Below are 26,310 nucleotides of genomic sequence, written 5' to 3' on the forward strand. Positions count from 1 at the left end.
AGCATTACAATGCAGAGTCTCCGGTGCCAGCCTCATCCTGTATGTGTTATAATGATATAGTATAATTATTATATTATATATTATAGGCACAGGACAGAATATAATGATATCAGAAATGCAGCCAAGCTGTCGGTTGTTTCCTTCCAAGCCAACTAAAGGGCAATTGTTTCTCCTCGACTCATTTAGTCGTGAACACCTGAGCAGTCGGGCCAAACGAAGGCCCGCTGGAAAAAGTGGGTTTCGTTCATCTTTCTAAATTAAATATAAAGCCTCGGGAGACCCACCAAGAGTCGGTGACCTATTTATAATTTTTTTTAAACCCTTGTACTTCGGTGTATTGGCTCCAAGGCAGAAGATTGGTCAGGGTGGACCATGGGGGTCAAGTGACTTGCCCAGGGTCACACCGCTGGGAAGTGGCTGAGGCCGGGTTTGAACCCAGGACCTCCCATCTCTAGGGCTGACTCTCCATCCACTGAGCTACCCAGCTGCCCCCCTGGTGACCTATTTATAAAACATCTTTTTAAAAAAATCCACATCTATCCTCAAGGAACTCCTTTTCCCCATTACAGAGTGATATTTTTGAATTGGAGAAAAACCAAAATTTAGTTTTATATTCAAATGGCCCCCCCAAAAGTGCATTTTAGCCTCATTAACATTTTTAAAAATCTAAGGAAGTAGCAAGGGTTGGCCTTGGAATCAGGAAGACTGAGGTTCAAGTCCTACTTCTTCCAGATAGAAGTTGTGTGACCTTGGGGAAGTCACGGCTCCTCCAAGGGCCCTGGCCAGCTTTCTGGGACGCTGCATCCTAGACCAGCTTCCGTGGAGGGAGTTTCTACACTGGCCATGCACCCACTGGGGTGAAATCCAAGATCTGGGCAAAACAAACAAGCAAACTCCATTTGAAAACTGCTTGTGGGGGGGGGGGGTGTGCAGCTGGGGGAGCTCAGTGGATGGAGAGCCAGGCCTAGAGATGGGAGGTCCTGGGTTCAAATCTGGCCTCAGACACTTCCCAGCTGGGTGACCCTGGGCAAGTCACTTGACCCCCATGGCCCAGCCCTTACCGATTTTCTGCCTTGGAGCCAATATATAGTATTGACTCCAAGACAGAAGGTGAGGGTTTAAATAATAATAATAAAAAATAAACAAAAATAAAACTGCTTGTGGGTTTTTCCTGCTTGGTTAGGAAATCCTTGATTTTAATGGGATCCGCTGCCACTTCTATTTTCCTGGGAAGGTGGACAGAGTCTATTCACGTTCATTGCAAGAGACAAAAAGGATGCTGATAGCCTCGGACGCCAGTGGAGCCCGGGAAGCCCAGGGGCATCGCTCTGTAGTCCTCCGTCCCCTTGGAAAGCGCCCCATTTGTCCACTTGGCATGTGGAGACTAATTGAAAAAGATGGAGCAAAGGGGGTGGCTTACTGCCGTCGGTGCAGCCCCAGCACCTTCTGCAGCTCCTTCAGCTCCTTCTCTAGGACTGGGTATTCGTAGACGTCATCCAGGACGTTCCTGTAGATGGTCTGGAAAAACACACACACAAACGCACAGAAAGGCAGATGAAACGACGTGCTGACGAGTTCCTGATTGGCTTATTTAGCATGGATGGAGCCCCCGGCGCTGGGCTAAAGGCTCGGCATTCTTATTTCCCGTCCTGGAAAGCAGATGCTCTTATTTTATAGAATTTATAAACAAGGACACTGAGGCAGAGTGCCATTATGGGGCATGCCCAGGGCTACCCAGCCAATAAATGTCGGAGACAGGATTCAAACTCAGATCTTCCTCGTTTCAGACCTGGTACTCATCTACTCTGCCACGTGGCCCTGGGCAAGTCATCCAAACGCTGCCTCAGTGTTCTCATCTGTCAAATGGGGATAATAAGGGCATTTTTCTCTTAGTGTGGCTGTGAAGATCAAATGTGATCTCTGTAAAAAGCTCTTGGCACATAGTAGGGGCTATATAAGTTGTTTTTTTAAACCCTCACCTTCTATCTTAGAATCAATGCTATGTATTGGCTCCAAGGCAGAAGAGAGGTAAGGGCTAGGCAATGGGGGTCAAGTGACCTGCCCAGGGTCACACAGCTGAGAAGTGTCCGAGTTCTGATTTGAACCCAGGACCTCCGGGCTCCAGACCGGCTCTCCATCCACTGAGCTACCTAACTGTCCCTCCTCCTCCTCTATAATTTTTAACTCTGATGATGATGTCGATACGTGGACGCAAAGGAGGAGAATGTAAACTCTTTGTGGGCACGGCAGGCTGTGGCAGTCCCAAGCCCTTGGCCATGGTGCCGGGCACGCACAGGAGAGGCGCGAGGATTAAAGACTCGGAATATACGGATGGGTCCTGGCCAGACCCCTCCCTGGCCTGTCCTTTATAGTAAAACGATTTCCCACCCTTTTAGAAATGGTGCTTCCCCACGCCAAAAAGGATGCTCAAAAGGGCGTTGTTGGTGCCTCCCAGACTGGGGCATCCGTTCACAAAGACTGCAGCAGCCCCTCCCCTCCAGGAGCTGCCGCAAAACTCAGCCCCCCACACAAATGTGAACGGCCAGCCTCACTCACTGCAAAAATCAGCCCCCAAAGTCGACTCGAATTGGAGATTTTCACCCGCTTTGGCCTCCGACATCTAACCAAGGACTCTGCTTTGATCCCCAAAGTTAAATCCAATAAGCCCCCTTTTCCTTTGGATGGAGCCCTTTCCAAGGGGCAGGAAGTACCTTCAGAAACATCTTGGAGTGCTCGTCCTCCTGGAGCCAGTCCTTGTACAGGCCGATCCACTGGGACACGAGGTGCAAGACTTTGCGCTTCCGCCGAGGGACGTCCGAGTTCTCTTCCTTGCCTTGGTATTTCTTGGCAGAATAGGTGCAGAGGGTTAAAGAAAACCCGCGGGCACGGCACGGGCACGGCACGGGCACGGCACGGGGCCAGCGCCCCGGGGGAGCGCCCTCCCTGCCTTTGTGGGCTTGGGCGCCCCCGTGGACACGCTTCCCCGGGAGGTGATGCTGAGAAAGATGAAGCAAAAGCGGGGCGCGCACGCCCCACGGCCCCAGGAAAACACGAGCGGAGGGAGGATGCCCGAGAGCCTGGCCTCGGCCCAGTCCTTGACTGCCCCACGGCCTCCGTCCCAGCCTCCTAAGACTCTCCCCGCAGCCATCCCTGAGAACTGAGCCTGGGTGAGCCCCGATTCCAAAGAGTGGAAGCGGATCTGCCAGATTCTAGGGGGGCGCTCGAGCCGGAACTCTTCCTCCCTGGATCCCTCGGTCCACACCTCGGGGAAGCCTCTAGACTCCTTCTAGGAAAAGCGTTTCAAAACGCATAAAATAAACTATAAGAAGCCCATTAGAATGAGCTTTCAAATAATTTGGAAAAACTGTTCCTGGACCCCAGCTTAAGAATTCTTGCTCTAGGAGAAGACAGAGGCTGCTTCCTGGAAACCTGAAACTAGATAAGGACCAGGGTGACCCAGAACCCAAAATACCAGGTTTGGATGCCAAGGATATGGGTTCGAATCCTACCTGTACTTAGAACTCACGCCACCTTGAACAAGTCAAACTTCCTGAGTGTCGGCTACCTTCTTAGCAAGATGAATGGCCTGGATTAGAGCATCTCTAAGGGACCCGAACTTAGAACTTGGAGTCCTGTGCATAGAGCAATGGAAAGAGCCTTAGCTCTAGGGTCAGAGGAGCTGGGTTCAAATGGTGCCTCTGATGTTTACTACTGGTGTGACTATTGGCAGACCACATTATCTCCTTGTGCCTCTGTGTTTTTCTGTTTTATAATTGGCTTCTAAGGCCCCTTTCAGCTTTAGAGTTATTATAAAGTCACTTGATCACCCTAGGAGAGAGCTGGAGAGAGCCCTGGACCTGGAGTCAGGAAGACTCATCTGCCTCAGTTCAAATTCAGCCTCAGACACTCGCTAGCTAGGTGACCCTGGGAAAGTCACTTAACCTTAAACAGGCCCATTCTAGCCTTTGGCTGGAGGAATCCATCAGGCTGAGAAAATGGCCTTTTGGTCCAAAGTGCAATGACTAAGGAAGAAGGCATGTGCAGCCTTGAAATGGTCGTGTCTTTCCTTTGGTTTTCCTTGAAAAGTCCCATTTTACACTAATAGATGATGCTAAGGAGAGGCAGCTGGGGGAAGGGAAAGGTACCTGGTCTTAGAGCCAGGACACCTGGGTCCGGGTCATGGCTGCCGTGGATCCTTTCAGGTCACTGAACTCCTGTGACTCAGTTTCCTCCAATGTACAATTAGGACAGTAGGAGTTGCACTAAGTAGGTAAAAGCTACCTGAGACCTACCAATTTGTTGTTTTGAGTCACTTTTTAGTTGTATCTGACTCTTTGACCCCATTTGGAGTTTTCTTGGCAAAGAGACCCGAGTGATTGGCCATTTCCTCCTGTAGCTCATTTTACAGGTGAGGAAACTGAGGCAAACAGGGTTAAATGACTTGACCAGGGTCACACAGCCACATTTGAACTCTGGTCTTCCAGCCACTCTATCTACCATGCCCCTAGCCTTGCTCTTCCAACTTCCAAGGCAGCTGGTGTGAGCAAAGCGCTTCTTTCTTTCCTTCTCCCTTGGCTCTGAATCTACTGCTGCCCCCCTAACCAGGGGCTCCCCAAGTGCTTCCCACAAGCCCCTCGGAATGCAGAGACCCTGCCTGCAAGGACCTTAGTGTCCAAAGTGCCGTGGCACTGCCAGGGCGAGCTCGCTCATCCACAAAGGAGGAGGCTGGGAAATCGGGAAAGCCCCGGCACTGATCTCCCCGTGTCACCGGTGTAAAGAACAATAACACCCTCTAGAACTCTCTCCCCAACCAAAGCGGGGAAGCCAGCTCCCCTGGAACTTAACTTTCTCCTGAGCTCCCTGGGTTCCAAGTTAAGTGACTTGTCCAGGGTCACACAGCTACTATTCATCAGACTCCCCCAGGCCAAGCTACTTCTCAGCACCTGGATGGGTTGACCTGATTCAAGGCTGGCCAAGGTCTCTACAGTCACTGTCTCACTGAACTCGGACACCCTCGTGAGCTGGTGCTACCAGAATCCTTCGCTTCCTGGAGAGCAAAAGAAGAAACATGCCCTTGAGGCAGCAGGAGGAGGAATGCCTGCTTGTATTCCCTGAGAGCACATGGGGGGGATGAATACACTCGAGGATTTGTCAGTATTCTCACGCAGCGGGCAGCACGTGCCATCCCACGCAGGCTGCGCTGGCAAAGGGCAATTCCAGTGGGTTTCGGTTTTGTTTTAAGGAAAGTTGGCAAGGGTAGCTTGGTGGCTCCATGGATAGAGAGCCTGGTGATGGGAGGTCCTGAGTTCAAGTCTGGCCCCGGGCACTTCCTACCTGGGTGCCCCTGGGCAGGTCACTTAACCCCCATTCTTAGCCCTTATCGATACAGACAATAGATTCTAAGATGGAAGGTGAGGGCTTAAAAAAGAAAGAAAGAAAGAAAGAAAGAAAGAAAGAAAGAAAGAAAGAAACAAAGTTGGCGCAGGTTTTCTTGGAGATGAAATGCCAACAGCTGCTCTCCCTACTGCCTTTAGGGGTTCCCACTTTCCCTCTCTGAAAAAGGAAGAGGCTAGACCATTGCCCTGGACTGTCCTGTCCAATCAAGGCCTCAGTGATGCTCCTGGAGGGGTCAGAGGCCACCTCACCTCACTGTAATCCTCTTAGTCCAGGACCGGGAATCTTCATGATTAGAGCTCTCTGCTCAAAAATCTGGGGAGTCCAGTGGAGGGCCCCAAAGGCCGCCTGCCCCCCTAAGCAGGGGAACGCTCTCTATGGCCCCGGGCAACTTCCTGACCTGCTGAGAGTCCCTGAGTGGGGAAGAATGAGGACCATCAGGAACATACTTGTTCCCCATCTTTGATTAAACACCTACTGTATACAGAGCCCCGGGTGAATTAAAAAGCTTAGCTTAGTCCTGGCCTGTGCCTTTGTGGTGCCAACAGCCGGCCTCTCGCCTCCAGAAAGCCCGGCCGTTTTCAGGAGAGCCAGCATCACTCCTCGGGAAGGAGCCTGAGGACCGGAGGATTGCGGGCTCATAAATCGGAGCCTGGAAGGGACCTCAGAGGCCATCCAGCCCCATTCGCTCATGTTATAGATAAGGACACTGAGGCCCAGCACGGTAAAATGACTTTATAACAGCTCTGAAGCTGGAAAGGATCTTAAAAGTTGATTGTCAATCTATGAGGAGCCTGAAACCCAGGGAGGTTATATGTTCTGCCTTTGGTTGATCACACTCACAGAAGGTATCAGAGCCGTGATTTGAACCCAGGTTCTCTAACTCCAGGGTCAAGGCTTTCCCCACTGACCTCAGCAAAGGATTCAAGATTTTTGAGCTCTCAGGGATCTCAAGGGGAAAAGAGCATAACCTCTGGGCACAACGTTATTTCCTGGAGCTCTTTTTGAGGCAGCTGAGATCCAGAAGCTAAAGGGATGCCCATGAAGTGGCTGAACAAATTGGGGTACACGTAAGGGCCAGAGTCCTACTGTGTTATGAGAAACGAGGAAGGGGATAGTGTCAGAGACACCCGGGACAATTCATCCGAACTGATGCGGAGGGGAGTGAGCCAAACACAGAGAACACCTCGATCAAGCTTGGGAAGATTTCAGAACTTTGATCCATGCAAGGACAAGTGCCAATTCCAGAGGACCATCCATGAAGGACGCCAGCCTCCTCCAGACTGAGAAGTGATGGGCCTGAGGCAGATCTTCTTTGGAGGACAAGACAGCCTGACTAACTGACCCAGAGTAAGCCAAGGAGAGGTGGCTGGAGAAGTCAGTGGCGTCCTGGTGCCGATGGGCTGTCAAAGCCCAAAGGAGGAGCTGGTGTTTGCTTCTGGAAGTAGAATTTATTGAGGAGAAGCATGACGTGGTCAGACCCAAACATAAAAAAGAGCACTCTAGCAGCTTTGTGGAGGAGACTGGAGTCGGGAGGGTTGAACCAGGAGAGCCATTAAGAAACTCTTGCAAAAGTCCAAGCTAGGATGGTGCAGGCATGGGGAGACAGAAGGAGACGGAGACAAGAGATGCCATGAACATAGAGACAACGTTTGATTCCTGACTAGATGTGTGGGATGAGAGAGTGAGGGACTGAGGAAGACACCTACAAATCTGGGCAACTGGAAGGCTGGTGGGACCCTAAACAGAAGCAGGGATGCCTGGAAGAGGGCTGAGTTTGGGGGGAAAGCTAGTTAGGTTTGGGACACACGGAGCCTCAGATATCTCTGAGCAAACCTGTTTAAAATGTCCAGCAGGTTCCTAGCTGTGTGACCTTGGACAAGTTATTTAACCCCCTAGCTCTGAACGTTCTTCTGTCTTAGAACCAGTGCCCACAATTGATTCTAAGATGGAAAGTAAGGGTTAAAAAAGAAGTCCAGCAGGTAATGGGTAGAGCAGGACAAAAGCTCAGGAGAGAAACTGAGGCTGTTTATTTCGATCTAGGAACAATCGGACAACTGGACTCATGGAAGAGGATGAGTTCACTGAGGCAGAAGAGAAGAGGACTCAGGACAGAGCTTAGGGAATACTGTCAGGGGTGGGATACAACATGGTGCCTATAACTTGTACATAAGAAATGTTAAATGGGTTTGGATCTGCTCTAGTTGATAACAACAACTATCCAAAGAACCTTTTAACAAAGCACTTGCAATGAGGGCAGCTAGGTGATGCCACAATTCAGAGAGCACTGGGCTTGGAATCAGGATGAGATCTTCCCGAGTTCAAATACAGTCTCAGACACTTACTAGCTATATGACCCTGGGCAAGTCATTTAACCCTACTGACCTCAGTTTCCTTATCTGCAAAAAGAGCTAGAGCAGGAAATGGCAAATCACTCCAGTATCTCTACCAAGAAAACCCCAAATGGGGTCATGAAGAATTAGACATGATGGAATAAAAATAATAAGAAAAACTAGAACTAGCCTTGTGAGACCTTAAGTGAGAAGCCCAGTCTGAAGCAGCCACCCTAAGACCTCCTCATGAATGGATCCCTATTCTATTGCCCCCATCACACAGATTTCCTCCTTGGAAACCTTAGATTCATATGGCAAGGAGGCTTATGGAGGATGCCCCATTTTCCTATCAATACTTTTCTGTAGATTTACCCCCTTGAAATAATTAGGCCATCATGCCTGACCTTGACCATTTCCCCATTTCTTTCTCCAACACTATCATTGCTCTACTCAGCCCTGGGTAGGAATGATAGAAATTTATGAACTTTGAAACTGCTTACACCTTACTGATTTTCCTATGATGGAAGAAGAAGGGGCAAGAGCCTAGGCTCTCCTTTGGGCTGCAGGAGATGGTGAAATGGTCAAAATAACCCCTTTCTCCAAATCCTGGGCTCATTAATAGAAACATCCTCACTGCCAAGTGTAAAAAGAAATCTATTCCTTTTTTAATTTAACAGGGGACCTGGAGGTCCTCTTACTATAGAGATGTGTAGGGATTAACCAGCCCACAGTGATGGGAAGCAGAAACCATCAAGTCAGGAAGGAGGAACCATAGAGACAGAAGGGAGGTAGAAGAAGGTTATAAAAGGGGCCCAGCATCAGTCGGTCAGCCTGACTGTTGCTGACAGTTAGGGCTGGCAGTTGCAGGAAGTTGGCTGCTGGGCGTGAATTGGTTGTTGGGGATTGGTTGCTGGTGGTGTGGGTTGGGGATTAGTTGGTGGTTGACATTTAATTGCTGGAATATAAAGGTGAGCCTGAGTTTACTGAGAGGGCTTTTGGCTTTAGCCTTTAGAGGGCTTTTTGGATTTTGGGCTTTTGATTTGGGCTGCTGGCTTTTTTTCCCCTTCCTTGAACTTTTTGGAAAGTGGCTGGTCTTCATGGACAGACCTAACTGGGTTTGGATTAAACACTGATTGGGTTGGTTTTGATTGGGCTGGATTGAGTTGGAACTTTGTGGAGTGATTGTTAATAGTGGTAGATATAGGTAGTTTTAGGTAGTAATTATAGGTAGTTATAGGATAACTAGGTTTTTTTCTCTACCTCTTTCCTAGATTTCTCTCCTTCACTATATTCATTTTACAATATTCTTTTACTATCTCTATTTTAATTAAACTAAATTGTTAAAAGCTGCTAGAAGTTTTCATTCCTCTGACTTAAAGGGATAATATTAATTTACAACTCTACTATCTTCTCATTAAAACTTAAATGATTAAAAGCTGCTCTCTTATTTTGTCAAAACCCCTATTTTAACCCTTAAAGAAGTCTTCCCATTGCTTTCCAACCCAATCACTGGCCCCTACCACATTAGCATCGAGAACAGTCCAAGAAATGCTTTTAACAGGAAAATACTCTAAGTGGAAAACAATACACAATGTCCTATGAGCTCTAAGATTTAAAAGAATGATGATGAAACAGAAAACACCACCAGCTATTAGAATCAGGGTTCATGGGGTTCAATTGGGGTCATGGGAATAGGGAGTCCCCATCCTATAACATCTCCTGATGGGCTATAATGGAATCCCCAGCTGGGTACGGCAATGAAAGGAGAATGATTTACTCAGGCTCCTTGGCTATTTTCTTGTAAAGAAGACTGGGCAATCAGTAGGTGGTGTGGACTTCTTGGGAGACTTTGTGGCTTTCAACAGGATTTCTACAACTTGTACATAAGAAAGGGTTCAGATATTTTAAGTGGGTTTGGCTATGCTCTGGTTATTAATAACAACTCTTCATAGAGGCTTTTAACATTTGCAAAGCATTTGGTGTATATTATTTACCTGATATAACCACCTGTGACCTGGGTGCCATTATCACTCTCATTTTACAGATGGGGAAACTGAGACCCAGAGGAAAGTCAAGTGTTTTGCCTATGATCAGACAAGTGGTCATCGGCAGGGCCAGATTCCGAATGGAAATTCTTTAGCTCTTTCTAATTTCTCATTGGGTCATGAAAAGGGAGCCACCTATCTGGATGTTCTATCTTACGTGGCGGCTCGATGGAGCTCTGGGCTGGACTCAGGAAGACCTGAGTGCAAAACCAGGCTTAGACACTTGCTATAGGACCTTGAGCAAGTTATTAAAGCATTAATAACTCTTTGTTGGATTGGAGGGGATCGAACCTTTCTGGGCCTCCGTTTTCCTCATCTGTAAAAGAGGGTTACTCATAGCACCTACCTTCAAGAAATCTTGTGAGATTCATTGAGGTAATAATATATGCAGGATGCTTTGCAGAAATGCTATCAGGCCGACGATGAATAATCGTGACTGAGTTCTCAGCTGGGCCATTCCCACAGCGTGGCATCCCCACCTCCTCCCTCCAGAGCCTCCTGGGCACTGACTTTCCCTTTCTTACTTACAGTCCCATCTGGGCCATCCCCAGCCTTCTGCCCTCCCCGCTCTGGGGCTCCCCTTTACTCGGTGCCTAGACTGCAGGCTCCTCGAGGCAGGGGCTGTCTTTGGTTTGGCTCGTGTTTGCGTCCACGGCTTAGCGCAGTGCCTGCCCCATAGTGGGTGCTTAATAAATGCTTTATTCATGGATGGAGCCACGTTGGCTCTAACAAGGCATCGGGACACACCTTCTGGAGCCTCAGTTTATCTGAACTTCAACACTGACTTCCTGGATTTCTGAGGGAGTTTCCTCTCTCAAGATCGTGACGATGCCGCCTGGACCGTGCACAAAGGATGTGGGAGCCTCTGTGGGAGGCCACGGCCAGGCCTTCTGGGGACTCGGATTCTCCTTTGTAGCTGACTGTGACCCTCTGTGGGGTTTTCTTGGCAGAGAGGCTGGAGCGGGTCACCGTTTCCTTCTCCAGCTCACTTTACAGACAAGGAAACCGAGTTAAGGGACCTGCCTAGGGCGTGCCTGAGGATGGATTTGAACCCAAATATTCCTGATTCTGGGTCGGGGGCTCCATTCACTGGGCCAACCAGCTGCCATGACCAGCTCTAGAGGGAGTCATAATGCTCAAGGAGGCAGGGGGATCTGAGTTCAAGTCCTGCCTCATACCCCTAACTAGGCGGTGACCCTGGGCAAATCATCCCCTCTATCTGCCTCAGTTTCCTCAATGATAAAATGGGGAACCTCAGAGCACCCACTTCCCAGCCTTGTGGCTCCAATATTATTGGCAAAGTGCCCAACCCTGGCAGAGTCGGTGGTCGGTGATTCCTCCCCCTCCTACCTCCGCCGAGCCTCGGGATGAAGCCGGGACCCCTCTCTGCCCCCTCGCTGCCCCCTCCCCAGCTCACTAACATGGCAGACGCCCCCCACAGCAAGGGAAGGATATTGCCTGAGCAGCGCCTGGCACAGGTCGTCCGTCGTCATGAAGACCGTGTAGGTGAGCAGGAAGTCGTCCAGGAGGGTCTCTGTGGGGAAAGGAGACAAATGGGGTGAGTCAAGGCTGGCCCCCCGGAACCCCCCAGAGCGCGCCTGCTCACGCCCCCACATGACCCGCCAAGCCCAGAACGCCGAGGCGTCCTTCAGGGAGCGTGTGCTGGCCGGCCTGGAGCCTCCCTGGCGTGGGCAGACCAGGGAGGGCCTGAGGCCCGTCTGGGCCAGGACTCGGCACCTCTGCGTGGGGGGGGGGGGGAAGGGCCTCTCCCAAAGGGCCCCCCAGGCCGCAGCGAGAGGGGCCTCGACCTGAGCCGCGGCTCTGGCTGAAGGAGGGAGCAAAGGCGGCACTTCTGAGTCTCTTCTGGGTCTGGCTGTCCATCTGGGTGTCCGCCTAGTGCGAACCCAGCAGGGGCCGGACACTGACCGCAGGCCTCTCCGGCCCCCTTTCCAGGGGTGACCTCCGTGGGGAAGAAACGCCCACCTCCATCCATCCAGGGCCAAGCCGAGACCCCCCAAGTGCCCACAGCCGGATTCATGCTGGAACCACCTGGGGCAGGTCCGACGTTGCCACCTAAGGGACGACGCAAGGAAACGGGACGGGGCCACTCTGGAATTGCAGGGTCTGGGTTCGAATCCTCGCTCAGGCACTTACTACGTGGGCGCCCTCGGACAAACCCCCCAACTTCTAGCCGGGCCATGAAATCAGAGGCTCTCAGAGTCTGAGGGGCCCTCGGAAGTCGCCGGGTCGAACCCCATCATTTCAGAGGTGAGCAAGCGGAGGCCCAGGGAGGGGAGGCGGCTCAGCTCTACCCACCGCCCCACACTGCCTCTGTGGGAGGGACCTGGCAGGGCTGGCCTCGGAGGGCCCTTCCGGCCCGAGCGCTGTCCTCGATGTACGCCCGGACCCAAGATGGGTATCCACGTACATTATGCTTGACTTATTTATTTAAACATTTATTCTCTGCTTCCCTCCCACTCCCTGAGAAGCAAACAACACGATGCCCCCGAATGGCGTGAAACCATGCAAAAGACACGCCTGGATTGGCCTCAGTGCAAAAAAATAATAAAGTAAAAGAAGATGCTTCGATCTTCACTCGGTTTATCGGGAGGGGACAGCGTGGCGTTGGCAGTCAAGGCTGGCGCCGAGGTGGTGCTAAAAGGTCCCAAGTGCCGGACCCGGGTTCAGGAAGAGCAGAGTTCAAATTTGGCCTCGGACACTTAAGGGCTGGGTGACTCTGGGCAAGTCACTTCACTTCTCTTTGCCTCCGTTTCCTCAACTGTCAAACAGGGTTCATAAGCCGTTCCCTCTCGGGGCTGTTAAGAAAATCAAATATTTGTCACTTGGCTGGCGCCTAGCAGGGGCTTGTTTCCTTCCTTGCTTCCCCCTTTGGGCCTCAGGCATGAAGGGGCTGAAGGAGGCGGCCTTTCGGGATCTTCCAGCTGAATTCTTTAGCCCGGCGGACCAGAACCCTCTGAATAAGCCGGACCCACTTTACAATCATCGTTCAGCTCCTCAGCACAAGGGAAAGGGAAGAAACAGGAAGGAAGCTCCCACTATGTGCCAGGCCCCGTGCTACGAGTTTGACGCTGACTAGCCCCACCTCGGGACGCAGATACTCTGATGGCTCCCATTTTATAGATGAGGAAACTGAGGCAAGCAGCGGCCTTGCCCAGGGTCAGGGCTGGCCCGTGCCCGAGGCTGGACTTGACCTTGGCTCAGCCGCACGGAAGAGGGAGAAAGCCATCGCCTTAGACAGATCAGCCGCTCCACCCTGGAAGAGGCTTTGCTAAGGACTGGAGGGTCCCCTGGGACTGGGCCGACCCGCTCGCCCTCCGCTCCCGCAGAGCCCAGGCCCCCCCCACAGGACGGCCCTGGCCCCCCAGGACGCCCACTTCACCTTGGCTCGGGCCTGGCCCAATACTGAACTAACAGCAGCTGCCAAGTCCGAGACATAAACAGTTAATCACAAATGGAAAAAGCAGGTTTTCTTTATCCTGCCCGAAGACAAGGGGCCCCCGGGAAAGCCCCGAAGAACGGCGCCCAGCCGGGGCCAGACCTAGCAGGCACCCCTTCCATCGGCCATCGCTTGTGGCCATCGCTTGTGGCCTTTTCTCCAGCAGGGAGGACTGAAAGAAATCGAGGAGGAGGACTGAAGTCGTCCTACTGGAAAGGATGAACTCGAGGCAAAGGCATTCGCTGCCCCCAGGCTCGGCTCCCGCCAAGACGCGGCTATTGGAATCTGGTAAGAAGCTCGCCGCCCCCCAACACCCGGCCACCCCCAGACCACGGCCAAGAGCAGCCGGCGGGGAAACAACACCGATTCAGACCCCACCTTTGACACTGCGCAGACATGGCCTTGGGTAAGTCCCCTAATGAGCAGGGGCCAACCTGACTGTAAAAGGGAAGAGTGGCTCCTCTAGCCCCTACCTAACTCGGGGGCTGGAGGCTCAAAGGAGATGGTGCATTTTGGAGTTGGCCACATTTCAGGCACCATCGAAGCATCGCTTACCGCCATCCCCATCCCCGTCATCATCTCTGTGGTCATCTAGTTGTCGAAGTCTAAAGCTAGAGGGGCCCCCGGAGGACATCCTTCGGGATCTCCTAGCCCAGACCAGACAATAACTTGCTCAGCTGTGGTCACACAATTAATAAGTGTCTAAGGATGAGACTTGAACTCAGATCTTTCTACCTACAAAATCCAGTGCCCGGTGTGCCCAGCCCTGCCGCCTCCCTAGCTCCCTCAGTGAGGATCAGGAGACATTTTAAGAGATGGAGCCTTGGTCCACTTGGGGCCTCAAATTTATTAGTCCTGTACAACAGGGAAACGTCTGGAAGGGAAATGGGAAAAGGTTGGTTTGGAAAGGCAGACGGTCCTGCGGGAAGAACAAGAGCTCTGGGTCGGCACCTCTGGTGCCTGCGACCCAACCCATGTGAGTTCGAGATCCGTCTCTCCAGGTTCTTCCCACCCTCCCTGCCTGGAGGTGCTGCCATCTTGAAGCTTCTCGCTTCTTTCAGAGAAAGCCAATGGAAAGAGCGTTTGACCAAGACCTCCTGGAACAGTCATGGCTTGGGAGTGAGACTGCAAAACTACCCGATGGCCTTTGGGTCTGCCCCCTGGTCTCCTGCAAACAGGGACGATTTGCACCCCAACCCCTTCTCCTTGGGAACTTAAAACACATCGTGAAAACCCTTTCCAGCATGAGGCTTTTGGACTCGACCTTTAGAGCACGGAGCAGAGCTCGGGTGGTGCTTGGGGTGCCACAGAGTGGCCTTCCCCACGCTTTGGACCTTCATCCCCAGCACCCCAGCCATAGAGCAGGTTCCAAGTGCCTAATGTACATAGGGGCCCCTCTTGCAGTGTTTTTTTTTTTTAAACCCTTAACTTCGGTGTATTGTCTCATAGGTGGAAGAGTAGTAAGGGTGGGCAATTGGGGTCAAGTGACTTGCCCAGGGTCACACAGCTGGGAAGTGTCTGAGGCCAGATTTGAACCTAGGACCTCCCATCTCTAGGCCTGGCTCTTCATTCAATGAGCTACCCAGTTGCCCCCTCTTGCAATGTTTTTAATGGCAGCCCTTTACATCACCGAATAAAAACACAACATGGCGGAGAGCAGAGCCCGGTTCTTTGTCAGGGTCATTATTTGGGGATCTGACGCTCATTATCTTGCCTCCAGCAGGATAGAATGTTCCTTTGTGGGCTCTCTGTGGCTCAGCCCACACAGTCCTTGGCACGGCCACACCTCTGGCCCTGAAAACTTTCTTTGTTTCTTATTTGGAAAGATAGGGGCGAGCGTGGAGATGACAATCCCTCCCTGAAAATACTTTCGCAGCCAAAGACTTTCCAGGTGAATGAGTGGGAGACCCTCTTCACAGGGTGGGGAACGAGGACAAGATTTCTTTGAACAAACTACCGACCACCCCGCTCCCACTCCCACTCCCACTCCCACTCCCACTCCCGCTCCCACTCCCACTCCCACTCCCGCTCCCACTCCCGCTCCCGCTCCCGCTCCCACTCCCACTCCCACTCCCACTCCCACTCCCTCTCCCTCCACCTTCGGCTCCCACATCTTGCTTTGAGATCAGCCGGTTTGAGTACAAGCCGGGGAGTCGTCCCAAAGGCCCGCAAATGTTTCATTCTGCAATTCCAATCTTTCGGCGACTTCAGGGCTCCACAGCAGGGAGACAGAAGGCCTTGGAGCCACTGTCTGGTCTGCTTCTGGGTCAAGGCTCTGAGCCGTGTCTCATAAAAACAGCCAGTGCCTCCTCGCAGACACGGCCCATGGAAGGGCAGGGGCCGGGGATTCGGGGCTGGCAAAGGCCTTGGGGAGGAGCAGCTGGACTCCTGCCCCCATTCTGTGGGCGAGAAAACCCGGCAAAGAGGCTCACGGGCCCTCCTCGGGGTCACAAAGCCACGTTCGTCACAGGTGGGATTTGGAGCCGGCCTTTCCAACTCTCCTCAGCGAGGCCCCTTTTAAGGGTTTGCCAATCACTTTCCTCAGCTGCTCTCCTGCGAGCCCCAAGCCCTGGAAGTATAACGGCCATTCATTTACGGATTAGGAAACTGAGGCTGTGGCGGGCAAAACAGCTTGGCCATGTAGCGAGTCGGTGCCAAAGGTAGGGTTTGAACCCAGATCTTTCTCTCACCAAGTAGGGCACCACGTCCATTGTCCTGCTGTGTCCTTAGAAGGCGGGCACAGGCCCTTATCTGTACACCTGCTTCCCATCCGGGCACAGTCGGGCCCTTCATGGGGGCTTTTTATCAGATCGTTATTTTAAAAGCCGGCACTTCACCGCGATGGGCTGAGAGGCCTCCCATCCTGGCACGGCATCTGGCAAACGGCCGGCACACGCTCCTGGGGCTGACTCGGTGCCCAGGCTGTGCCGGCGGAGTACAAGCTCGGCGTGCCGTGGCCACTCCTCCATCCATGGTCCTGACACTCGTTTCCCTAAAACAGCCTCTCCTCCTCTCGGCTCTCTCCCAAGAACTGGGCTTCATCCGTGTTCTAGAAATACCCAAAAGGAAGAGGCCCCCCAAGCCCACTGCATGCAGAAGGTGGGAGGTCACTCATGACTGGGTCCGAGCGCTCAGTGTCCAGGGCCATCTTGCAGAGAGTGAGCCCCATTCCGGCATGTTAATAATTCGATCGGACATTCAGTGGGGCCTCCTAAGTCAGGAACAAAATGGGCAGCCAGCGATGGCTCAAGATGGCATAAGTGATGGATCAAACACAGGTAAGATCCCAGCTCCATTGGCTTAATGGAGAATAAACAGAGTGGATAATGGCATCACCATGGATGGGCCAACGAGGAAGAAGCCTCTCATCATGATTATTTAAAACCCTCACCTTCCATTTTGGAATCAATACTGTGTATTGGTTCAAAGGTAGAAGAGCAGTCAGGGTAGGCAATGGGGGTGAAGTGACTTGCCCAGGGTCACACAGCCAGGATGTATCTAAGGCCAGATCTGAACCCAAGACTTCCTGTCTCTAAGTCCGACTCTCAATCCACTGAGCCACCCAGCTGCCCTCTGAAGGCCTTTATTATTAAGGTAAAGATCAGAGACGTGATCTTTGCTGAAAGAGCACAGATTTATCACTCCCAAACAATCTCTTGGGCTCAAACACCTGCCGTGAGGGCCCAGCAGGCAGCCGCCGTCCCCAGGCCAAGGACGTTTGCTGGGTCTGCCTGGGTATCCGCACGCAGGGCAGATTCATCATGCTCATCTTGGATCTGGACAGGAGGTGAGTTAGTGCTTTAGAATCACGAGGAAGGAAAAGCAAAAGAGGCCTGAATGTTCCCAAGTGAAATCGGCAGCCAGGAAAACGCAGAGTAAGTCCCGGGAAGAAGTCAGATCTTCCTGTCTGAATCCAGTTAGGAAGGACGGCATGCCAGGCTCCAGGCAGCACCACCAGTTTCCCTTCCACATTCAGAATGGGGCCTTCTGCTCAGGAGAAAGGATTTCTCGTGGCAAGGCTTCAGCTCACTGAGAACTACTTGCAGAGACAGAGAGAGAGACAGAGACAGAGACACAAATAAAGAGACAACAGAGAGAGAGAGAGACAGACAGACAGACAGACAGAGACAGAAATAAAGAGGTAACAGAGACAGAGAGAGACAGAAACAGAGAGAGAGAGAAATAAAGAGACAACAGAGACAGAGAGACAGACAGACAGAGACAGAGACAGAAATAAAAAGGTAACAGAGACAGAGAGAGACAGAAACAGAGAGAGAAATAAAGAGACAACAGAGACAGAGAGAGAGACAGAGAGGGACAGACAGACAGACAGAGATAGAAATAAAGAGGTAACAGAGACAGAGAGAGAGACAGAGAGGGACAGACAGACAGACAGAGACAGAAATAAAGAGGTAACAGAGAGAGACAGAGACAGAGAGAGAAATAAAGAGACAACAGAGACAGAGAGAGGGAATCCGGATAGCAAACTTTTGAAAAGTTACTGCCCCCAATTTTGTAATACAAAGAAGAAGAAACCAATGAGCACTGAATGGATAGAAAATCAGGGCAGCATGGCAAAGTAGAGAGAGAGCTGGCCTCAGAGTCAGGAAGACCTGAGTTCAAGTCCTGCCTCTTCCTGTGTGACCCTGGGCAAATCACTTATCCTCTCAGTGGCCTCTTAGCAATCTTCCAAAGTCATAAATTAGTAGTAGAAAGATACCTCTTCAGCTGTGCCTTCTACCAATGAAATCATGGCTCCCCCCCCCAAGCCTCCTCCCTCCAATATTTTCATTAATACAAGGCTTGACATTCTGCAAAAAGCTTGAAATCCATCTTAGCATTTGAGCATCAGAATAAGTTTGGGAGGAAGACACAGCATGTGCCGTTACGCCCATTTCTCAGAAGGGGAAATTCAAATGAAGAGACTTGAACCTGGTTTCCCAGTTAGCAGTTGTCCGAGGCAGCGTCTGACCCCAGGTTCCCCTAGCTGTAAGCCCAGCACGCGGGTCTGTTCACCACGCAGCCTCCTAAGCAAAGAAGATGAAGATGGTGGAGGGCAGAGCTCTCTGCCACCTCCCATTCCAGCCCTCTCACACTGGCATCGCTCGATGCGGGATGGAGGCATCTTTGCCTCCAAGCCAAGGGAGCGAAGCAGCAGGGGGCTCGGAGCTGCACTACAGCTCAGGAGTCTGAAAAATCTTGCTGAGAGAAACTTCCTGCCTGCCCGCCTTGGTGCCCTCCAGACCCCCACCTCCTGGCTGCTGCTAGCCTCTCCTCCTGGGCCTCAGCGGCCCCTCGGATTTCAGTTCACTTGCTGTTGAACAGAAAGGCATCTTGAGAAGTCGGCATGCCAGCGGCTCCAGAGGACGGCCAGCCCAGGGAGCCACACAGCCCTTTTAGGACAGTTTAAGCCAGGAGACGGAAATGGGGCGTTTCTGTATTTAAAAAGTGGAAATGCAGGCTTGTGGTCAGGATCCTCAATCTGGAGGCAAAAGATCTGACTTCAAAGCCTTCATGATCCTGGGCAAGTTACTTCTTTTCTCTCAGTCTCATTTTCCTCCTCTGTAAAATGGGGCTTATAGTAACTCTTATTGCACAGGCTCTGAGAGCATCAAGGAGATAAATGCCATATAAGCACCAGCCATTATTATTGGTATGCTCATCATTGCTAAATTAAGGAGGATTTCATTAAGCTTTCTTTTGGCTCCTGCAATCTCAGCACCAGGCACTGAATTCCTGAAGGGATAACCATTGAGCATCCCTTTTCTTCTCACTTCCCTAAATCAGCAGGGACCAACTAGAGCAGGGGTGCCCACACTTTTTTGGCCTCCCACCCCCTTTCCAGAAAAAAATTACTTAGCACCTCTGGAAATTAATTAAAAAAATTTTAATAACAATTAATAGGGAAGGGGGCAGCTGGGTAGCTCCGTGGATTGAGAGCCAGGCCTAGAGACAGGAGGTCCTAGGTTCAAATCCGGCCTCAGACACTTTCCAGCTGTGTGACCCTGGGCAAGTCACTTGACCCCCATTGCCTACCCTTACCACTCTTCCACCTAGGAGCCAATACACAGAAGTTAAGGGTTTAAAAAAAAATTAAAAAAAAAAATAATAGGGAAGATGAAGGCCCCTGTGGCCATCACCGCTCCCCTGGATCGCTGCAGCACCCACCAGGGGGCGGTGGCGCCCACTTTGGGAATCACTGAACTAGATCTTCCCATCCCCTTGTCACTTGTATCCATCCCATGAACACCTGGGTAAATAAGAGGGCGGCCATGAGCCCTGACTCAAGCTAATTCTGCCTGCGGGCAGCTGTCAATCACTTGTTCAACTTCCTGCTGTGCCCACTGGATCAAAGGGTTCTGTGGTATTTCTGGAAACCTCCACCAGCCTTTCCCAGAACTCCCAGGATGTTTCCTCTGGGAAGGGGGTAACCGCAGGGCTGTACCAAGACAACTCGCGTTCAGACAAGCTCCACTGGAAGGAAAGGCTCCCGTCCTGGGCCTGGCAACCAACTCTTGGTCAGTGGATTGGTGGAGGACCAGCTGACTCTCTGGGAGGCCAAGGACTGGGTGAGGAACGTCTCCAGCCCCAGCGATTCACAAAGCTATCATGGAAAGGCATGGAAGGACGACGGTGCTGGCCAGCAGAGACACACAGGCTTCCCCCATCAAAGAGATCCAGTTTTCTCCTGAGTGAACAGGCTCTCGCTTCTCCAGTTGCTCCAACTCCTGCTCACAACCAATGTGCAGATGGGCAGGGCTGAGTTCTGAAACCACTAGAGTGTGTGTGTGTGTGTCGCTCTCTCTCTTACACACACACACACACACACACACACACACACACACACACACGCACAATTAGAGCTACAAGAAGACAACTAGTCCAACCCTGTCCTTTTACAACTGAGGAAACCGAGGCTCAGGGGAAGTTCCATGGCCTGCACCAGTAAAGCTGTGCCTTGGTCAAACAATTACAACTTGGACCTGGAAGGGATTTTAGAGACGAACCCTTGTCTGAAGGGAATCTCCACTGCGACATACAGGAGAAGGAGCTGTCCAGGCTCTGCGTGGAGCCCTCCAGGGAAAGGGAACCCGCCCCCCCCCCCCCCCATGTCAGTGCTTTGGGAGGAAAAGCTTGCAAGTTCTTTTTAAAAGGACTCCTTCAACTCAGCCTCTCTCTGGGAAGATCTGAGCTCGAATCTAGCCTTGGGCACACTACCTTTGTGACCCTGGGCAAGTCATTTAACCTCTATTTGCCTTATCCATTGGAGCAGGAAATGGCAAAGCACTTTAGTATCTCTGCCAAGAAAAGCCCATGGGCAGTGCGGTCCAAAGGGTCCCGAAGACTTGGAAATGACTAAACAATAACAAAAAATTAGACTCATTTTCATTCCGGGAAGATTTATTCTCTCTCTTGTTCTCAAATATATACACACATGTATGTATACATATAAAAATACAAACATATGCACACATACACATATACATGTATGGGTATATATCTATCTACATATCTAGTTATCTCTGTATTCTTTTTTTTTGTTTGTTTTTGTTTTTATTTTAAGCCCTTGACTTCTGGTATTGGCTCCTAGTTAGAAGAGTGGTAAGGGTGGGCAATGGGGGTCAAATGACTTGCCCAGGATCACACAGCTGGGAAGTGTCTGAGGCCGGATTTGAACCCAGGACCTCTTGTCTCTAGGCCTGGCTCTCCATCCACTGAGCTACCCAGCTGCCCCCTATCTCTGTATTCTTGAAAAGGATGCGCTCCACAGCAATGGTCCCAGCCAATCCGTCAGCTGCTCAGAGATGGGCAAATAGGACAAGCTCTCTCCTCTTGGGAAGAAAGAATAAGGGTAACTTCTGGAATTCGCACAGATACTCACAGGGAGTTTTGGATGCCTTTTTGAGCTGGAAGTCAGCAATGTCAGAGCCTTAGCAAAGCACTTCAAGGTTTAGAGGAGCTCAAAGCTCTCATTCACAATAAATTCGTGACTCCTCGACAAGAGGAGACAAAACCGAATTGTGTTTCCAGCCCATGCTGGGTTTCCGTGGTGGAAACTTCACGGAAGGGAGATGGAGAAAACACTGAGAAGCCCAGAGCTCGGGGACACAAAAGAGGCAGCAAGAGAGTTCTTAACAAGGAATGAGGAGAATTAACTGTGGAGGACTCTTCGGGGACGGGGGCCCATTGCAAAAACAACAACGGTGACTTATGGCCCTGATGATCTATGAGAAATCAAGGCAGACATTATGGTATTATAAGATTATAGGATCCTCGATCGAGGCGGGAAGGGACTTGGGAGGTCATTGAGGCTAACTTTCTGATGTTATCGTAGAAGAATCTGTGGCTCAGTGAAATTTGGTGACTGGCACAAGTCATCCAGGCAAGATTCGAATTCAGATCCTCTCCGTAAAACAGCTGCTAATCACCACTGAGCTATACATGACCCCATTGAAGGGTTCAGGGAGGATTCGGTTAAAAGGGAACTGAGACAGGAAACAAGAGCCGCCGCCTCAGAGATTATTCGAGCTCTCAGTGGCGGCTGGTTTTTCACTGGGTCCATCTCACCAAAGAGCTGCCCCACCATCCTGGCATCCCAAAGAGCGATTTGATGTGTTTTCTGTTGAGGCCGAGGATGCCAAATGAGCCAGAGTTCAGGAGAGGAAAGTTGCCATTGGCATGAGCTGCATCCGAGCCGGGCGTTCAGCCCTCAGGCATCTGGAAGCAAAGGCTGGACTCCCACATGGCGAGTTCACATCCTGCCTGGGACACTTGTTACCTGTGTGGCCTTGGTGACTGTGAGCCCCGGGACAGGTTCCTCACCTCAAAATTCAGAGGCTTGGTTACACTCGACGGTCTCCAAGGACCCTTTCAGCTTGGGTCTATGGTCCTGTGAGCCAAAAATCCACTTAAAACCAGTTTTAAGATAAAATACTTTGACCCAAAAATGCCTTTAAAAAAGAACAAAAAGGAACAACAGCACACTTCGAAGCCTTCCTAAGATCTTCTGACAGTCTGGTAAAAAGCCTCACATGCCCTCTGCCCCCCCCCCCCCCCACCTAACTCTTCCTTCCGAATGCAATCTATCCAGCTGCTGGTAAATGCAGATTCTCAGCCTAATGCAAGGGGAAACCAAGAGCAACGAAACAAGCACATTTTTTAAAACTCTCCTTACATACAAGTAAGACACTGACTGCGCGTCTGACGGATGGACAGCATCTCCCTTCCAAAGCGCCTCGTTCTTTCTTTCTGTTTTTCTGTTATCTCCTCTGTCCTCAGGACAAACTTTATTCTCCTCTCACAGATGAGGAAAGTGAGTGAAGAAGTTACTTGTCCAGGGTCACACAGCTAGTTTCCACCTAGCCGTCCCCTCGTTCCTTATTTTTTTTTTAAACCCTTATACTTCAGTGTATTGTCTCATAGGTGGAAGAGTGGTAAGGGTGGGCCATGGGGGTCAAGTGACTTGCCCAGGGTCACACAGCTGGGAAGTGGCTGAGGCCGGATTTGAACCTAGGACCTCCTGTCTCTAGGCCTGACTCTCACTCCACTGAGCTACCCAGCTGCCCCCTCGTTCCTTATTTTTAAAACAGGTTTAGAAGCTAAATGAATGTCTCCACATCTAAGGATACCAGCTGTCACTAAGTTTCTCCCACCTCCCTACTGTGACTCTCCCATTATTTATCAGGCTACAAAGAAGTCATCAATTAGTGTCCAATAAGCTGATGATTTGGAGGCATCCAGAGCGCTCGGGCCCAGGAGGACTTGGCCTGGGTTGGCCAAAATTGTGTTAGAAAACCCATCCATCAGCCAGGAGATGAAAACAGCCTTCAATACTTTCAACTGGATTGAATTGAACCATTATGAAAGCTAGCAGTTCCCATGCAGACCCCAGGGTGTGTGGAGGTGGAAGTGGGTGGGAAGGAGAGAGCACAGGAAATGAACAAAGCAAGAATGGCCCGAATAATAGCCAACTCCCAAACACAAGAAAGTTTTGAAAGAAAAAACTGTATGTGCCAGTACACTCTGTACAATAAAGACACATAATTACCATGGAGAAATATTCCTGAGCTCTTTTTGCTAGGTTCCTTTAAACATGAATGAAGATATTTTATATATTTTTGACATCATTGCTCAAAGAGGACTTTGGGCATCATTTTCTCCTTCCCAGTCTTCCCACCACTGCTGCCCATTGCAACTGAAAGGTGATATTTTTTTAGAGCTACAGAAATTATTTTCCATGAAATTTAAATGCAATAATACCACACATGTACCAGTTTCTCTACGTAAGATACTAAGAGGATGATTATACAGAAGGTATTTGGGTTTGGTTTTCTTTTGGGGTCAGATGGATGATTCCATTGCTGTGGCAAACTCTATTAATGAAGATTAACAACTCATTTATAACATTCTTAGACTTAGAGGATTATCTGTAGCACTAGGTAGTTTAATGATGTGTCAGAGGCAAGTTCCAAGTTAAATCCAGTTCATGAAGACTTCAAGACTGGCCCTCTCTAAGCCACATTTCCTCTCCTAGAAGCCTAGATTTTGTGTGTGTGTGTGTGTGTGTGTGTGTGTGTGTGTGTGTGAGAGAGAGAGAGAGAGAGAGAGAGAGAGAGAGAGAGAGAGAGAGAGAGAGAGAAGAATAAGCCCTTTATTTGGACCCAAATTTCCCCTTAGAATCACAAACTTGGAGCTAACAAGAATCATGGAAATCAGTCATTTGCTCCAACCTCTTCACTTTATGGAGGAGGCAGCTGAGGCCCAGGGTGGCTATGAGAATTGCTCCGGGTTACCTGGGCAGTAAGTGGGAGAAGTGAGAATCCTAAGCCCATACACGGAGTTCAAGTACCTAATATCTACCAGATACTGTGAAGGGCTCTTCTGGTTCAGTTACTTCATTTGAAAGATGGGGAAACTGAGGCCCAGGTCTGTGAACTGCCTAAACTCACACAGGCAGTAGGCGTCAGAGATGGGATTTGAACTCAAGCCCTCTAACTTGAGAGCCAGCACTCCTTCCTCAGCACCAAGGGAATTCTGAGAAATGGCTGTGTTTCATTAAGGATGATGGAAATTTCTTGTTAATGAAGTACAAGCTATAAGTATAATGGAAGAGAAGCAATAAAAAAGCTATAATTCTACCATGGTTAGGAGCAGAAATCTTCGCCCTTGCCTGCCCATGGAAAGCACAATTCTCTGCGTAAGCAAGAAAGCAGGGGCCATCCAGGTGCGGAAGACCACACTTGCCTGCTGCCTCTTTCTGCCTTACAGTGGGGAAAGCAGAGCTCAAAGAGCCCGGCTTCATCAATCAGATGAAAACAACAATGACTCAGATATGTGCCAGTCCTCTGCATCTATACTTCCCTGTGTTACCATCTTTCTGTCCCTCTCTTTTTCTCTCCCTTCTTCTTCCCCCTCCCTTCCTATATTCTCTCTCCCCCGCTCACCCCTTCACCTCTCTCCTCTCTTCCCACTTTTCTTCTGAACCTCCCTCCCTCTTTTTTCCTCTCTCCTTTTCTCCTTCCCCCTTCCCCTTCTTATCTCTCTCTTGTCTCTCCTCTCTCCCCTCTTTCTTTCTCTGTCTCCTCTCCCCCTTCCCCTCCCTCTCCTTTTTTCTATCTCCCTCTTTCCATCCCTCTGTCCCTCCCTTCCACTCACTTTCCTTCTCTTTCCCTTCCTCTATCCCTCCCTCTCTTTCTCTTCCTCCTCCTTCTACCCCCCTCTCTTCCTGTCCCTCTCCTCCTCTCCTCCCCCCAACTATATAATTCTAAATATGTTTCTATGAATTCTGGGAAAGCTCAATAGCCATGTAAACCTCCTTAAACTCTGGGGGGGGGGAAGAGGAGAGAAAGGGGGCAGCAAATGGGTCGAAAGATCTCAATTGTAAAGGGAGGGAAAAGCCCAAAGGGTGAAGAGCGGGAATAATGGGAAGAGAGAGAAGCCTGACAATGAAAAAGAACTCGAAGCTGGCAAAGGACAATGACACACCAGATTGCCAGGATCTGAAAGGGCCGCCACCTCCCCAAAGGACATCACTTCACCACATTAGCCTGTCAATTCCATCTGATTCCACGGCGCCGCTGTTGAAACGAGACCAATGATTTGATAGAAACCTCTGGGAAAGGTTAACAAATACAGTGATTGCTCATCACCAGATTACCATATAAGGACCCCCCTTTCCCACCTTGATCAACCCCCTGAAGTTCTCCCTCTCTTTCACGGGTAATCCTTTCATCATTTCTCTCCTCAGGAGAGGTGAGACAGTAAATTCTGCTAAGGGGGGATGTCAGCAACATTTTAAATTCAGACACGGGCGTCTGATGGTCTCTGTTGATCCATCAGTTGTGTGCGGATGGGTGGGGGGCACAGCTGCAGCTGAAAGAGAAAGATTTCCACCTTTTGCCCTGTTTTAAAGGCAGTTGTGGGTAATTTCCGTAGCGGCTGTTACAATGGAATGGTCTTTTGGCTAAAATTACCAGGCTGCCGAGCCCATCATTGACACGCTATCCCTTCTCCTCGGATTTCAGGAGTGGGTCCAGAGCTGCTCCTATGGCAAGTCTGAGACTCTTCCTTTCATGGTTAGTTGTGTTTCATGAAATGAAGCTGAGATTTAGGGAAATAGAGGAGTTAATGCTGACGGACAGCAGGAACCATTAGAGACCAAGAAAACCCTTTAATACAAACACAGTTATCTTGTTCTGCGATCACATTCAACGAGAGCAAAACTTGGCCATAGCAAATATATTTGTTGTTTAGTCGACTGGTTGTGTCTCTTTGTAACCTCATTCTGAGGTTTTCTTGGCAGAGATACTAAAGAGGTTTGCCATTTCCTTTTCCAGCTCATTTTACAGATGAGAAAACTGAGGCAAACAAGGTTAAATGGCTTGTCCGGGGTCACATAATTGGTAAATGTCTGAGGCTAGATTTGAACGTATGTCCTCCTGACACCAGGACCAGCCCCTCCATCCACTGTGCCAGCTAGCTAGCCAACAAATACATGAACCCATCAGATACAGGTCTGAGGAGTTAATCTAGTCGATGGTCCTTACTAATGGCCTTTAGCAAACAGAGACTTATTCTAGAA

At 50.4% G+C, this 26,310-nt stretch overlaps 1 protein-coding gene across 2 annotated transcripts in view; it reads right to left on the reverse strand.

Annotated features, from left to right (window-relative positions):
• RAPGEF5 (Rap guanine nucleotide exchange factor 5) overlaps positions 1-26,310 on the reverse strand; it is an 87,254-nt gene that overhangs the window by 46,025 nt on the left and 14,919 nt on the right. For both annotated transcript variants that reach the window (XM_044677668.1, XM_044677669.1), the window contains exons 2-4: positions 11,228-11,306; positions 2,712-2,856; positions 1,421-1,518 (exon numbers count right to left, since the gene is read on the reverse strand). In XM_044677668.1, the coding sequence (XP_044533603.1) occupies positions 1,421-1,518; positions 2,712-2,856; positions 11,228-11,306 (322 nt within the window). The remainder of the gene's footprint in view (positions 1-1,420; positions 1,519-2,711; positions 2,857-11,227; positions 11,307-26,310) is intronic.

This window comes from Gracilinanus agilis, chromosome 5, assembly GCF_016433145.1.
Source record: "Gracilinanus agilis isolate LMUSP501 chromosome 5, AgileGrace, whole genome shotgun sequence".
Lineage (NCBI taxonomy): Eukaryota > Metazoa > Chordata > Mammalia > Didelphimorphia > Didelphidae > Gracilinanus > Gracilinanus agilis.